General features: G+C 25.3%; 2 protein-coding genes and 1 non-coding gene across 3 annotated transcripts; 2 read left to right on the top strand and 1 right to left on the bottom strand.

Annotated features, from left to right (window-relative positions):
* Nucleotides 1-913: 913 nt before the first annotated feature.
* PGO_090060 (hypothetical protein) lies at nucleotides 914-1,972 on the top strand (the record flags this gene model as incomplete). Its single annotated transcript, XM_028687598.1, has 2 exons — nucleotides 914-1,399; nucleotides 1,604-1,972. 2 exons carry the CDS (start codon nucleotides 914-916, stop codon nucleotides 1,970-1,972), a joined length of 855 nt encoding a protein of 284 aa, XP_028543399.1.
* A 10,123-nt stretch (nucleotides 1,973-12,095) lies between these two features.
* PGO_090070 (60S acidic ribosomal protein P1) lies at nucleotides 12,096-12,855 on the bottom strand (the record flags this gene model as incomplete). The annotated part of the gene is made up of 2 exons (XM_028687599.1): nucleotides 12,096-12,255; nucleotides 12,656-12,855. The coding sequence occupies 2 exons, from the start codon at nucleotides 12,853-12,855 to the stop codon at nucleotides 12,096-12,098; spliced, it is 360 nt and encodes a 119-aa protein (XP_028543400.1).
* Nucleotides 12,856-15,808: 2,953 nt separating this feature from the next.
* Nucleotides 15,809-15,880, top strand: PGO_090080. The gene has a single exon. It is a non-coding gene; the product is annotated as a tRNA-Gly (tRNA).
* Nucleotides 15,881-17,235: the final 1,355 nt, after the last annotated feature.

A 17,235-nucleotide genomic window follows, 5' to 3' on the forward strand; every position in this document is an offset into this window, starting at 1 on the left:
GCACCAAGTTCTAAATTGCCTTTTCATTATTAAAAGAATTATATTCCTATTTAATTTGCTACCCTTTTAGATCACTATTCCATAATGATTAAATGAGCAACACTTGAAATAATCTAAACCATAGTAATGATCTTACCATTTATATGTAGATATAATATTTGCCTAATTTATTTATCAAAGGGGGTTATTTAATTATTATTATTTTTTTGTCACTTTCTTTTGTTTCCTGTAAATTAAAAAAAAATAAAATAAAATAAAAGCGCACGAATTGCAGAATTATCGCTTGTTTTGTATTTTAACCAATTGTTTTCAACAATCACTTGGATTTCATTTACTTTCTCATTTCTCATAAGGAGAATCATAAGTGTACATAGAGCATTACTTTTTTTATAGTACCGATACAAAATAATAAATATATGTGTTCTATTCCCCTTAACCTTTATAAAATTCATTCCTAATTCATTTTTAATCTTCTACTAAACTTTTGAAAAAAATTAATGACAATTAGAAAATGAATATATTTTTTTCATTAATATTAAAATGTAAAAAAAAAAAAATTACGTATTATTAAAAACACTATTTCGTTAATATCTGTTTGGTTAAAACGAATTGTAATCCATCAATGATATGCGCTTTGTAAAGTGGAAGTTACACTGAAAACAACAAATGCAATGACCTATATATATCCACCAGCGTAGTCAATTATGTAATGAAATTAATTCTGAGTGAAAGGAACGCAAAGACATCACCAAATCGGGTGAGAAAGCTACCTTGCTCTTTTTTCTATTAGCAGAAAAGTATCTTACTATTCATTAATTTTATTATCTTTCAAGGGGAGATCTACATATGTTGAAATGTATAAAAAGAATTTCCATCATTGTATTATTCTTTACAATACTATTGGTAAAATAATATGAAGAATAGTAACAAGGAACTAAAAAAGCAATTTCAAAGTTATAAAGAATTTTGTTACAAACAACTATATTATAAGAGTAACATTTTATGCCTAAATAATAAAGGTATATATACAGACATTGCAAAGGTATTAAAAAAATGTAGACATAGCATAGTCAAAAAAAAATTACCATTTAACTTAATAAAATTTTCATCAAAAATCCGTCGTTATAATGATACAACAAATTTATTAATATTAGTAGGAGTATATAATGTTTTTATATTACAATTTACAGTTGCAAATGCAGAGGATTCGGTGTCACGACCTGTACAAGGTGAACAAATGTCTAATGGTACTACAACAGTCAACATTACAAAAGAAGCAGCTAAGGTTGGGTTGATGTCCGGCGTACAAATCGCTCAGATTACAAAATGCATGGTTGAAAGTATTATTGATCTTATTAAATGCTTGATTAATAAAGGTACAAAATTTGATTGCTCAAAAGTAAATAGAATCATTTTACTTTTAGTTGTATTTTTTCTGGTAACAATTATAGCGATATACATTATGTATCCGGTACGTAGACCTTTCATTTCAAAAACTATTCCATGTTATAAAATAAAATCTACAATTTATTACGTAATTTATGTTTTTATTAAAATATTTAAATATTTTATATGTGTCTTACATTTTTTACTTCTATGTTAGCGTACACCATCTAAAAAAGCGAACGTAACATATTACTACAGCTGTCAGGATGCAAATTGTGAATATTATTATCAATATACACAACATGGAGAAGAAATGTGCATAGAAAATATAGATGAACACTCAGTATCATCAATAGACTCAATGGAAGACACGGATTGTAATGCACCAAATCAAAGAGTTAAAAAGGGTGAGAAAGAGAAAAGCGAAGAGAAAAATAAAGAAAAAAAAAATGATAACAATAAGGGTAATAAAAAGGACCAAAAGGAAAAGGACAAAAAAAATTCGTCAAATAAAACTCCTGCACTTCAAAGTAAATGTTCAAAAAATGATAATTTTACTGTGGGATATAATCCAACACCAAAATGAGGTTTATCATAAAATAATAGACAGCCTCAGATTAACTATCTATAAATCACTTTAATCATAAAACAAATGATGTATTATTTTTAATTTTATTCAAAGAAAATATGTAATATTACAATTTATAATGTAAACGTCAAAAAAATGCAAAATATACAAATAAAAAGAAATTTATATAATGAATAATAGACATAAAATAAGAATGCATAATTTTGTGCTTATGTAGCATCGATGAATTAGGATAATTTTAATAATTACACTCCTTTGGTTATATTAAAGACAATAATGTAAAATACTAAATGTCTAATGAACTTTCCACTTAAGTAACCCATAAAAAAGGTGTGTATTATAAAGGAATTAGGTCAAATAAGGAATAGTACAAACAAATTAAATATGTATATACATACATATATATGTATGTAGTATGTATTAGTATTAGAAAATTTTGTGCAAACGTTTAATTTATTAGTGTATGTTAGAGAAAAAAAAAAAAAAAAAAAGAAGAAATGCTTGAAACAAAAATACAGGGAAAATATAAAGGAAAAATTATATATGTGTAAATATATATATATAATTTTCCCTTCACACTCTAAGGACATCAAGGGAGTTGATAACTAGTAAATATGAAGTGGGATGGTAAACAATGTGCAACACAATTATTACGAAGTTGTATATAAACATAATGATAAAACATTCTATTTAATTGGAAATGTGTGTATGATGACGTAATAAAAATTAACAAAAAAATATTTATTGTACAAATCTAATTTATGAAAATACATATGAATAAAAAAAAAAAAAAAGGTTCTTAAATTATTCAGATGTCCAACAAACACGTTATGATTATATATCCATGTGTTCAGATTTGCGAACATTCTACACCTACATGATTTATCAATTTTAATTATATAACTATGACGATAATACAACCAAAATAAATTCAAAATATCAAGAATAAAATTAAAGGGCATCCAAATGTTTTGATTTATAGAAGTATATATTTTCCCCTAATTTTATGAAATTTCTACAACTAGGTATACATTTTGGTACACAAAATTTGATGATCGAATTTACAAAGAGGAATGTAAAATATATAAAGTAATTATAAACACATTGTGGAACTATTAAAGATAGAATATCAGAATCTCATATTAAATTTTATATGTAATGAAATTATTAACAATGTCCCTGGATTCAAGTCTTACTTGTGTACGTTGAAGGATGATTTAATGTATTTTCAATGCTTTGGGTAGAATAAAAAATATATGGATTGAATTCTTACAAAATTGTAAAAGCAATTGGGAAAGCATATATTCCACATGTTATTCTTAAGTTACGGAAAGATAAGAAATGTTACACAATAAATATATTATGAAAGATAATTATATGTATATTTCATATAATATACATGGATGATGATTGTCAGTACGAATTTCTTATTGTTTATAGGAATAGCATAAATTGATATATATAGCGAGCTTATATTTATAAATAATATCTCAATTTGGTAACTGTATTGAAGTTCATAACAGGGCATCAAAAGTTAGTAAATATTTATTAAGTGAAAAGTTGAAGTTTTGTGAAATTTTCTTTAATTCAATAAATACTGTTTAAATATGTATGAATTCTTATGAATGTTCTAAATGTAGAAGAAGAAAAAAAAAAAAAAAAGGTTAATTGTTTTGTTCAATTTTCTAACAATTCTCAGAGGAAATATGTTGAAGAATTCACATAAATATAGAACAATTTTTTTTTCTTATTTTATTAGGACAATTTAATAATCACTTTTATTAAAACAACACATGGTTTAAGCAAATGCAAATTATAAATCATTCACTATCCTTTAGCGTGGATTATTATTCCACTTCAGTTACATTTTCCTTGCTTAAAAGAATAACATGAATTGCAGAATAATATTGTTTACTATTTGGCTGCGTTGTTGAGAATTATCTCATATTCTTTATCTCTGCAATAAAGAGGTAGAAGACATGATGAAAAAAATTCACTAAAGAGTAATATATAGTACTATATTTGACAAATTCCGGGTTCTATGTCTTGGTATAACATTATATCTATTTGGAACTACGTTGACATATATAGAAGAAATAAAAAGATGCAGTTATAGTTATTCTTTCATAAAAGTGATTAATAAAAAAAATTTGCTTCAAGTTCATTTTTTTGTATGAAATAAAAATTGGAGTGAATAATGTATTCATTTGAAATGTTTCTTCTACAAAAAAATTCCATATAAATGTGCAATTGCTTGTTATTTTATATTTGAAACGTGTTACATATCCATACCCTTACATATCAACCGATTAATTTTATTTTTTTATTGTTTTTTTTGTTATTTTTTTAATATCTCAATCCGAGTTTCCTACCACACCAACGCAATATGTTTTGCAATTTGTTTATGTATACCTCTGCTTTTTTTTTTTTTTTTTTGTTCTACATTATGGACTACTTAAACATACCTTCTAAATATTTTAAATATGTTTAATCCATTCCACAGTATAAATACTGCTAAATTTATGCATTAGGAAATTCTTCATTTGTATGCGAACAAAAGCAGATAAAAACTTATTTTAACATTAAATCAAATGTAATGTGTGGAAAAAATAAACACATAAAATTATCAAGTTGTCAGCGAGAAAAATGAAGAAACTCATAAAAAAACTACATGTATATGGTCTCAAAGCATAAGTCTTTATAACAACGTTTTTTTTTTTTTTTCACAGTCATTTGTATTATTTACAATATATATAAAAATATGCAATTTATTTTACTACGATTTAGTAGGATTTGAATACTTCCCAATGTATTAAAGTACATAAGCATCACTACTTTAATCGCAAACAAGATCGAAACTTTATCTATTTTGATCAGTTAACTTCTCAAATATGCGTGATAATGCATATCCTGTTACATAGTTTCAACTTATGGACAAATTCGTTACAAAATTCTTAGTCATAAAAATGATAACTAATTTCTGTATTCATTTTGTTACACTTTGTTTTGTCTCACTTCTAGTTTCATCCATAGAATACATAATAAAAAAAGAAATAACTATGTGCAAATAGTTAAGTTCCCATTATAAATAAATTTTATATGTACGTTTGACAAGTAGTAAGAGTCTATATTATCTCAATTAAAATTAAAATTCTTTCCATAAAATTTTGCACATACATATAATTGAGCAAAAATTAATGGTCATCTTACCTTACATTTCATGAAAGCTATATGCATATATTAATAGAACATTTTTTACACTTCTTTTCTGTACACTTTTGTTCTTTACCTTTTTTCTCTGCTATTTTTTCTCAATTTTATTCATGTTTCATTTTATCTGCATTTCTATAACCCCTATTTTTGAACCATGTATATTTAACGCTTATTTCCTAAAATAAGACATATTCATGTGGATATATTCGTGGAGGAAAAATAATAAAATGAATGTAGCAAAGGAGTTGACGTCACATAACGTTAACAACAAGTGTCAACCAATTCTTGCGTTTTAAAATAAATAATGATCGAATTTAAATTTTCGTTTGTTTTTAATATATAATTATAGTATATTAAAACACGCTGTAATTATGATACATTTTATGTAGTGTGTATACTTTCATCCCAAATTAAATTTTTATTGTGTGATGAAAACTTGCATTTTTTTTTTTTTTTTTTTTTTTTTTTCTGATAATTTGATCTCTAGTAAATAAAAAAGTACTTGCTTCAAAGTGGCAATATACTTGTAATTGTGTTAAATATCTTTTTTTATAATGAAAGCAATTTCTTAATTTGTGCATTAAAAATGAAACATTTGTTCTTAAGAAACCTTTTTACATTCAAAAACGAAAAGCTTATGCACTTGAATTCATTGTAAAGGGGCTAAAAAGGACTAGGAATATTTTATATCTTTTATTCAATATATATTCTACCTTTCTTATAAGCCAAACGGGAAATGACAATCTTAAACGCTTAAATAGTAAAATACATTTAGGAACACTTGATTTATCCGTGGAAAATAACAAAATTGTTATGCACACCTAACTATAAAATAGTGTAAATGTAGTGAGGATAAAGTTCTAATAAGTTACCTTATACTCAAAATAAATTATAAATAATAATTAATAAAATATACTATAAACTAATCTTTAACGTGAAATATATATATATATATAAAAAAAAAAAAAAAAAAAAAAAAGGGATTCTCAAAAAAAATATTAAAAAAATATATGCAAAGTATGTATAATTAAAATAATATATATTCTTAAAATCAATATGTGGGGAAAATAAACTTTAACATTTTTCTTTTGCGATTTTAATCTACAATATAGGTACTCAAATAACATTGTCTTTTTCGCAAAAAAAAAAAAATATGTTAACCTAGATCAGTTGAATATTTTTTAAAACGCTGAATTCATCATATCGTTTGCCCTTTTACACGAATTGTTAGTATACATAATATCAGTATACCTCATCATACTCATTCATATTCTAATTAATTCATTATCGAACTATTCTGTATGTTTAATTTTTTGTTCTCTTATCTGACACGTGTTCATTTTGTCTTAAAAAAAATTGAACTTTATTGTAATTATCACTGTAAATTATCCATTACAATAAAATATCTTTTCTTGTTTTCTTTCCTTATTGAAGGAATTTCTTCAATTTTTTATTCCACATTATGGAGAAGCTCATTTATTATGAACTCCAATGTGTTTTAACCAATTTTTGTCTGTTTATTAGTACTAATAGCGTCATTATTTTATTATATCATTAAACCTGAAGTGAAAATGCATCCTATTCCATATAAAGAAAAGCATGTGCATTTTTTTGTATTTTCCATTTTATGCTACATAAATAACATATATTTTTTTCCAAAAATAAAGACATATAATCACATGTTAAAAAATTAATTCTTTATTGCCATGTCTGTTGTTAGGATTATTTTGTAATGGTATGATGTTCTTTCTCTTTTATCGTTGTGTGAATTGATAACATTAATTCTTTAAAAATATGTGTATTTCTAAAAAAAACTCTTTAAATAAAGAATATTTTTGTTAAAATATTTTCTTCATTTCATTTTTTTACATGATTGAGTACTCCCAAAAAAAAAAAAAAAAAAAATATTGATCTCCATTTATTAGTGGTTTATTTTTTTACCGCTTATTTGTTCTGTGGAAATTTTTTTTTATTAATTTGCAAAATGATATATATATGCGTTAAACATGTATACATTTTTACTGAAGACAATTATGTGTTCATTGTACATGTATTTCCCAATATCCAAATGATAGAGTTTGTTCATTTTTAATAAAATGACAAGGTATTATTTTTTCAGGAGGCTTTTTTTTTTTTCTCTTATGCCACTTATGGAATACTCATAATTGAGGAAAATGATTTTTCAAAGCAAAATCACAAAAAACATGTTGTACATAAAGATTAAATCGTAAATAAAAAGAAAATTACTATTTTTAAAAAATTGTAATTTATTTAAATTAATTCATGTATTCATAAAATATTTTTCTTTTGTTCTGTTCTGTTTTGCTTTGTGTTGTTTTTTTCAGCTAATATCAGTTGTGTTGCGTGAAATATGAAAAACCTTCTATAGCTAAAACTAGTAGGAGGAAAAACGTGCATCTGAAAAAATATTCTGCATTCATCAAAAATAAGAACCACTATAAAGCATACAGACACATATACATATACACGTATATGACGAAAGAGCAACCAAAGAAATAAAAAAAAGGTTTTTATTTTTAGTATTTGTCTATTTCACATTACGTTCACAGATGTGTTTTAAAAAAATGTTGTGCTTAAAAATTCTCGACTTCAACATTGCAAGTAAATGAAGTGACTTAAAATCCAGAATATGCTCTTGGATATAAATTTTTATTAACACTTAATAGAGAAAAAAACTTTTTGTTAAAAGGTTTATTTATAAAAATGACGAACAACCTTTATTTAATCAACATCACTAATATTCTTGTGAAAATAGTGTTATTTATTTTTTTTTTTTTTTTCATTTTTATAAATACGTTCATTAAACCTTTAAAACAATTGAAAAAACTATATATATACCCTTATATCTTCAAAGAACTAATTTTATGTTTCCTAATTGCACAAAATACATACATTCTATTTCCTTGTTATAACATTGCGTATTTTAAAAAGAAACTTCTTGTTAAATCTGTCCTTGTGTATTGACAAAAGAGATTTTATTATATTCTGTTAATTATTTGTCTAGTTAACACCAAGAATCCTTGGAAATATATATCTCCATATTTTAAAAAGTCATTAAAAAGATTAAAATTATCCCATGAGCATTATTACTTCATAAATTCATCAAAAAGATATGTAAAATATATATACGTTCATATAATTACAAATATTAGCACAATTAAAAACCTATAACGAACCTTTTTTTTTTTTCCAACAGGTACAAATTATGTTTTATTTGCTTCACAAGTCAAGAATAATATTTTGAAACGAAAGGGTAACAGTTTTATCCCTTGCAAATAAAAGTTGTCCAGCATTTATGTTTTACCATTTAGTTTCACATACTTTTAAGTTCACATTCCCAGATCTTAATTATATATACATGCATTACTTCATAATTATAGAAACATTTTTTGTTCATGCTATATTCAAATATATACAGAAAAAAAAATTATAAAAAAGAAGCAAAAATTACACTTACTTAAAATGAATGAGAAGGAGTTCATTAATCTTACAACAACTACAAGAACATTACTGAATGACACAGACATTCAAGACACAAATGAGGATCAAACAAATACTTTGAAAACGTATTACATTATACTTTCCGTTTGTATTTTTCTTTACGTGTTCTTATTATGCTCATCCATAGTGATAGTTAAAATTGTAAGAAAAGCTTACACTCAATAACTACATTTATTTAAAACATCTTCTTTTTTTTATCCAATAATTTATTCATAATAAATTTTTTTTTCTTCTTTTTCACATAAAAGATATATAATGGTATTAATCAACAAAATCCTGATAATGTATCTCAAGATTCTGGTTATAATAGTGATAGTAATTCTTAAAGGACAACAACATAAATGTAGAAGTATAGACAAGGAATACATAAGCATCAAAGAATAAATCATAAGAGAAAGAATGCAAAGATAGGAATCTCCCTTTAAATTATCTAAAAGTAATCTAGTTTATGCGTATCAAGTGTGCATATTTAGCATATATTAATTTTGTAATATAGAACTATTCAAAATTAAATATAAGAATTCTACACTATTTTGTTCCATCTCATTTCATTTTTTATTTTTTTTTTTTCGTCACATGTTTTAAAATATATATTATTCTGATCATGGAAAAGGTACTCCCTTTCAAAATAGACATTGTCTTATATTTATTTATTTTATGCATATATCAAATTAGGAATATATCTAAATGTATTATTTTCCTGTACAGTCTTATTTTCAACTTCTTGACAGCAGTTTTGGCTAAAATAGTGTGTACTTTGTTGTAGGTATAATTTTTTCCTTTTCACAAATTAAATAGACGACCCCCTCAAGGAATATGTGGATATTATCAGAAAAAAAAAAAAAATACAAAAATATATATATATATCCAGCTGAATAAAAAAATGCACATTTGATTTCGAGTTGCTCAGTGAAAATTATATTTACTTGCTTACTTTTTTTTTTTCTTTTTTTTTTTTTTTTTGAAATATGAACCACATAGAAAGTAATTTTTACATGCACCTTTTTCATTCTGCTCGTACCAAGGGTTACATAAATGTATAATATTTTCCTACAAATATAGTAATATTTTTAATTCATTTTGTTTGTTAATTTTTTTCATGCTTTTTTTTACCACTATATTAAAACTGTGTACAATAAATTACGATATAGAACGGTAATTTAGGTATGTTATAATTCACTGTATTTATACTGAATTTTTGTCACAAACTCTGGACAGTCCGTAATGACACATACATTTTTATAGTATTTCCGCCTTTTTATTGCATAAATTAACATTCGTAAGCCAAACGATTTCAGTTTTTGATCTAATTAAGTTATCATACCCTTAACTTTTAATATGAACATTGTCCTTTATATTTTTATACAAAAATATCTGTAGGACGAAGAATCATATATTAATTTTTTGGATGTGATAAAAATATTGTCCTATTGAATTTGATTTTTCATGCCATTTTATACCAAATAGGTAAAGTTTAAAAAAAAACTGTCTACATTTAAAAATAGAAAAAAAAATTAAAAATCAATCATTTTCATAGTGACACAGTTCAAATAGGATATATCATTCGATAATAGATAAAATAACATGGGGAAAAAAATATTTAAATGCTTTTCTCATGCAGTTATATAATAATAATTATTTATTTATCTGTTTAATCACACTGTATATTTTGTTTTTATCTTCATTTCTGATGCCCAATATCCCCTTTAAATAGCAATTTTGTAACCCTATTTTAGCTAACAATATATATTAAAACATGGTCACCATGATATGTTTGTATTTTTCCTTTAATTTGCTTACCATTTGAAAGTGTCACTATGCGCATTACAGGTGTTTGTAACGAAGGTTTATTCTCTCCAAACAATGATTACACTCATTTTAGTTTACTCATTTTTGTCTAATTCATGTGTGCCAAAAATAAGACTGAACATCATTTTGCAGATCTTCATTTTATTCACATGTGCCATTTTACCATAAAAAAATGAGCTACATTGACGTACCGGTTTTTAATATTTCCCGATAAATATACAGTGTTAAAATATTTCACATTTGTAATATATATTTTTATTTATTTATTTTTTCTTATATGCCAAATAACAAAAATGTGTATTTTCATCCTTGTAGCATATCCTTTTATTTCTCCTAACTTATAAATTTACGACTGCCTCTCCGATTTTCTCGTTCTTTTAATGTGTCGTATTTTAAAATGTTCAAAATTTAACAAAGTTTATTTTTCTTTATACATTAAAATTTTTTAAGCAAAATAAAAATGATGTTTGAGCCAATGTTATACACGTTTTAAAATTACATATTTATAAAATATATACACGAGCTAACTACTTCCCAATACGTTTTTATAATTTTCCTATTCCCCCTTTTAAATGATAGATTTTTTTTTTTTCTCATCTATCGATTGCTTTGGCCCACTGGAATATGTGGAACTTTTTCAAGGAACTTAACGAATTTTAATTTTTTATTCAAGTTGTAATTTGTCTATTAAGCTATGAAATACTACATTCTTTTTCTCTTTCAATAGATTAATAAAACATGAAAGAATCTTAATGTTGAAAGAACAACGATATACCTTCTTCCTTTGGAATGATTTTATAAGTCACCCATTAGTGATCGTATATTTAACTCTACACGTTTCGCGAAATAACAATAACATGCCACCGACGTTATGTCGATTAAGCCTCAAAACAGAAAGTAACTTTTGCATTGATATTATTGGGGACTTGTTGTTGCCATATTAATTTCAATCAATCTTATGGTGTAAGCCCCAATTTTTATTTTATGCTATAAACTTCATAATGCAAAGGGGAAATCAGGGGAACAAAGGTAAAATATATAAGATACACACATGTTGATCCATTCTTAAAAGGTACAATAAATTTTCTTTAACCTTTACGTAAAATAACAACTATGTAGTAACAGGGTCTGGTGGAGATATATTTTTTCGTGCAGAATTATATTGCACAATCCAACCCTTCAGCTAAAACTTTGTTACATATGACTTATTTTGTATTTTTCAAAAAAAATTAACCTTTTATTTATATGCACAATAAAAAGTTTTTCCGTTTTACACAATTTAAATGAAAGTTATTCTACTTTTTTTTTTTTTCTTTTTTTTTTTTGTCCATATTTTAAAAAATAAATATAAATGAAAAAAAAAAAAAAAAAGGTGAAACAAAAACGTTTTATGTAAATTTAAACGATATATTTAAATTACTCCATAGGTTTAATCTTTAACAAATTAATGAAAATTCCGTTCCTTAATTCCTTAAAATACTTGTACATTAAATGCAATTTCCCAATTGGTCCCTCTTACATTTAAATATATAAAACCTATGCGATGTGTCTCTGTTTTTTTTCCTTTTATACAAATCTAACCGAAAAGTGAAAATCCTAAGTCATCTTCTTCTTCCTCCTCTTCTACTTTCTCTTCTTTTTTAGATTCTTTCTTATCATCACTTGGTTTATCGGCTGCCGCTTGTGCAGTTGCAGCAGGTGCTCCTCCACCAACACTTAAGTTGCTTAATAAGCTCCTAAAAATTAAAAGTGGAATAAATCATTGTTACTCACGTGCGAAAATAAAATAAACTTGAATTCAACTCATACACATGTAGTGTATAGCATCTTATGTATGCATATTCCTTTTTTTTGATGCCTTTATATTGGATGCATAATAACAAAGTTTCGCTTAAATTATGCATATGTGCACATGTGCAGTGTCATGAGTGGAGATTAACACAAAGACAACATGTGACCTAATAAAACATATACGAAACGTTTTGCGTGATTGGAAAATGGCACAAAAGTTCGTGTACATGGAATTTAAGTTGCCACAAACATATATGCCTTTATACACAAGTTGGTGCATGTATATATGTGCAATGCTCATTCACGTATACTCTTATTTTATTTTAATTTTATTTCGTTTTTTACTCAATATCCTTTCCCTTTAAAGCTTTCTCAAAAAGCATTGGTAAGTACGGCAACACTGTGTTATTTGACTTTTTTATTAGCTTCAGAATATTTTCACTCGTAATACTCATCTTCTCTTCGTGTAATATTAAAGCTGCGTAGGTACATAAAAGTTCCTGCTTTTCGCATTCTGCTAATTCTGACACTGGAACTGCTGCCATTTTGCTGTAATGTTAATTATTGTTTATGTTGCGAAGTGTTACGAAAAATTTGAAGAATGTATATTATCTGAATATAAAATAAAGTTACTTTCTCTATTCTTGCAAAAATGTATTTTTTTTTTTTGTTTGCACAATTTTCTTAACTTTTAATGCGATACGCAGAAAAGAAAAAATTTTATTTTATATACAATTTTGGGGAAAAATTTTATATTAAGGAATAGTTTAAAAAACAATAAAATATTTTTAATTAAGTAATTTTCATGTAAAAAGGGAGGATCCCCGAAAATTGGCAAAAAATGTTATATGAAGGTTGGTATATAAATAATTACAAAAAAAAAAAAAGAAAAAAAAAAAAAAAAGCAAACACTTCCATGCCATATTTTTCATCATATAATATATTGCAAAAATGCACTAGTATATCAAAGAGGTCATTATTCAATTTCAATGCAACATTATTTTGCTCCTAGATATGCTTATGCAATTCTTGCCTTTAAACCACGTGCACGTTTTTATATATGTAACACGCGTAATACTACATTTTAGCTATGATTCTTAATTTTTAATGCAACAATTTTTCGTATTTCGATTATCACCCAAAAATGTGAGTGTAAATAACAAAAATCATGCGTATTAAACCATATTTTACCAACATTTTTCTATTTTTTTATGGGATTTTTTTTCCTTCATAACAAAAAAAAAAAAAAAAAAAATATACCTCTTTGAGATAATTTTTCTTTAACAGTTGTTATTCATGAAATAAAGGGGTATTTATATTTATATACAAAATAACTGAATTTGATCATGTATAGTGTTATTCACATAATCCATTACATGCTTTGCAAGCAATAAAATAGGCACACAAAACATTAAAATAAACATGATAAAACGGCAAAATAAAACCCCACGTAAAATATGTGATGTGTTGTAGTATAATGCACATATCCACTTCTAGGAGTAAGATAATGTTGTAACAAAGTATAGAAGAATTTTACATTTTTACACGCAGCCCTAAGTGCAGCAATGCAAAACATTAACAATTTTAAAGTAAAACATGATTAATCATTACACTTTTTTTCATCAACATTACATGTATTACAAATGGTGTTAAAAATATATACCTATAAACATATTTAAAGAAATGCGCAAAAAGGAGGTAGGGCCTCAAAGAATTGACTCTTTTTAATTCACGCATATAGATTATAACAAATGTTTGAAGATACTTTTTTTTTAAATAATTCTGACCCATTTATTTTAAAAAAAAAATGTAAAAATAAGAACAATTTTACGTATACGCTCTTCCTGCTGCATACCCCTAACCAATATGAAAAATACCATTATTGTAGTATTATTATCAAAATTTAAGTTCCATAATTGAGAAATTACACGGACAACAGAAGTGTGGTTATGAAGGGGAATGTACACTGATAACATATGGTTAAACATTTAAATAGGCACCACAACATGGTGCAATTAAATCCATTTAATCTTTTTCCATAATTTTTAAATGTAAATGGAAAATGTTTGTCAACATGTTTTTTATAACTTTACAAAAAACATGCCTTAAAAGTATAAAAGCAAAAATGCATTGTAACATTATCAAGGTAAAAGGAAAAGGCATTTCCTTTAGCTACTATTATACACAGCTAAATGGGAAGAACTAAACGAAAAAAAAAAAAAAAAAAAAAATTATATAAATTTTTTTCTTCCCATTATTCCATCCCCCTTACAATCGAAAACTTACGAACTGAAGTACATGAACATTACAAAAAAAAAAGAAAAAAGAAAAAAAGACATCCTGAAAAGACTACCCTTTCTACATTTTCCCTCTTTAAAAGCATTCGAATAAAATTGTAGAAAAAAATTACATTGTACATAAAAAAGTGCAAACTGTGTCTATGAGGATGAGCATTATTCTACAAAAAATAAATGTTCCTCAATAATCTGTGATTGCATAGACCCTCATTATTTTGTTATATTTTTAAGCAATATGCAGTAAAATAAGTAATATAAAAGCAAATTACACTATTTAGGTTCATAAAATTGGGAAGCGGTAAAATTTATTATTATCCCCATATTCCATCCATATTAATTATGCTTCTGTTTTATCGATTTTTTCTCATTATGAAATTTTGAAAGTATATCTTTTCATAAATGACATCCTTGCATATACTCGAACATGATTTTGTATCATGGTTTTTATAATAACAAGCGTATGAAAAAATATCCATCATTATATTTGAAGGTATAATAGATTAAGTGTAACAAACGAAAGCATTTATTTTATGTTATTAACTAGTTAGAAACGCGTTAATAACATTTGTTATTCTAAATGTTTATGCCTGATGATTCTATTTTTTGCTTTACCATTTTATTCATTTAAAGCTTGCGTCACCAAATGGGGACTCTAATATTTTACTCCTATGCATGAGCTTACACTGTTAACACAGAGTAATAAAACAAACGGACCATGCCAAAACTAAATAAACACATGATAAATACATATTCAACGTAAACAAATAGTATGTATTTTAAAAAGGTACTATTAAAAGTTCACGCTGTATATTTGTAAATTCGCTTTTCTTCTTTGTTTGCGTTTTTCTCAAAATAAGTTGTAGAGTGAAAATATATTATCGGAACTTCTAATAAATGCCATGGAAACAAATGAATCTCTAAGAAAAAAATTTTTAGCCTTCATCTTAACCAACGTTAACATGAGAAATTCAGCAATGAGAAAGGTGAGCATAAAATAATATATATATTCATTTATCAATGTAGCTCACTGAATGATGTATTTGTTATTCTACTGGGATATATAGGCAATATACTACAGCATGAATTCTTTCTTTTCGTGTATCACATAGGAGTGCAAAAATGGAAAGGGGGAAAAACATATTAATTTATTTAAAAAAAAAAAAAAAAAAAACATAATAAATGAGAAAATAACAACATTATAGCGTCAATAGTCTAACGGCCATGATACCTGCCTTCCAAGCAGGTGACCCGGGTTCGACTCCCGGTTGACGCAAATGAAGAAGTACCTTTCAAAATTTTACGTTTTTTTTAATAACTTTCTTGCAATTTATTTTTTACCCTTTCTCATTACAGGATTTTTTTTTTAATTTTTGTTTTCTCTACCTTTAGGGAATAGCATTTTTTTTAATCCCTTGTAAGTTTTTTTTTTTATTACTATATATTATGTTTTATTGTTGAAAAAAATTCCTTGTGGAAATATGCATTTTCACAACTACCCTTTTTTAAATATATTAGCCGAATTTGGAATGAATGAAATTATACTAGCAAAATAACTATCTTTCGCATATATTACAATTTCATGCAGATATATTCACAGTTCCAGGAAAGCACAAAATGAAGAAGTTCCTATGAGACAACGTTTTTCTTTTATAAGTTTTACATTGTATGTTAACCTAATTAAAACGATGTTTCATTTATTACATTCTTTATTTAAAAATAATATAAATTCAGACATACCCCATTTCGCATAAGAAGATAATACCTTAACGTGTTCTCAGATATGCATAATGTAATGCTTTACCATTAATTTAATGCTTTATTGATTCTCCTATTTTTAATATGAATGTGGTTCTGTTTCACAGGTATATAAGTCATTGTAGCATGTGTAGAGCCATTTTCCAACAAAATGTTAAATTGGAAAAATTCGATATCCCGTTGAAATAACTCTAATTCTTTAAAAATGTTACAATTTTGAAAAAAGTTTTTAAGTGTTTTTTTATTTTTTTTTTTTTTTTTTTTGCTTAAGCGATTAGTGTAGCAATTTCTGAATAACAATATGCTATATGGTCCCAGTTAAAAATATATATTATATTACACAATGATTAATTGGACCTGTTTTACACCTAAAAAAATAAATCAATAATCAGTATAAAAGGTAATCGCAAAAACTCAGTTGATAGTTTCTCATCACACACTTTTTTTCCACTCCCAAATATTGATATATGGTGTTATTCTCAATAAATAAATTTTCAGTAAAATGTTGTGAATCACCCTTAATCTTTAAGTAATTTTTTTTTTTTTTCTAATTTATACTTAATAAAACCATTATTTTTTGAACTCAAAATATTTTATTCCTAAAAAGGGTGAAATTTTATTCCTTAAAATGTTTTCAGTGCTTTAAAAAAAGAAAAAAGATATGCAATTATCATTCATATAAAATATATTTTATTAAAAAATTGAATTTAAAAAGAATTACAATCAAAGAATATCAAAGAATAAATAACGTACAATATAAACAAATAAGAGACATTTTAATATTTTTATCTCTCTCCCTACACAACTTTTTTGGGAAAAAATTTAAACAAAATAAAACTTCTAATATGTTATGCATTATTCTTTTATTTTTCA

This window comes from Plasmodium gonderi, assembly GCF_002157705.1.
Source record: "Plasmodium gonderi DNA, contig: Chr09, whole genome shotgun sequence".
NCBI classification, from domain to species: Eukaryota; Apicomplexa; class Aconoidasida; order Haemosporida; family Plasmodiidae; genus Plasmodium; species Plasmodium gonderi.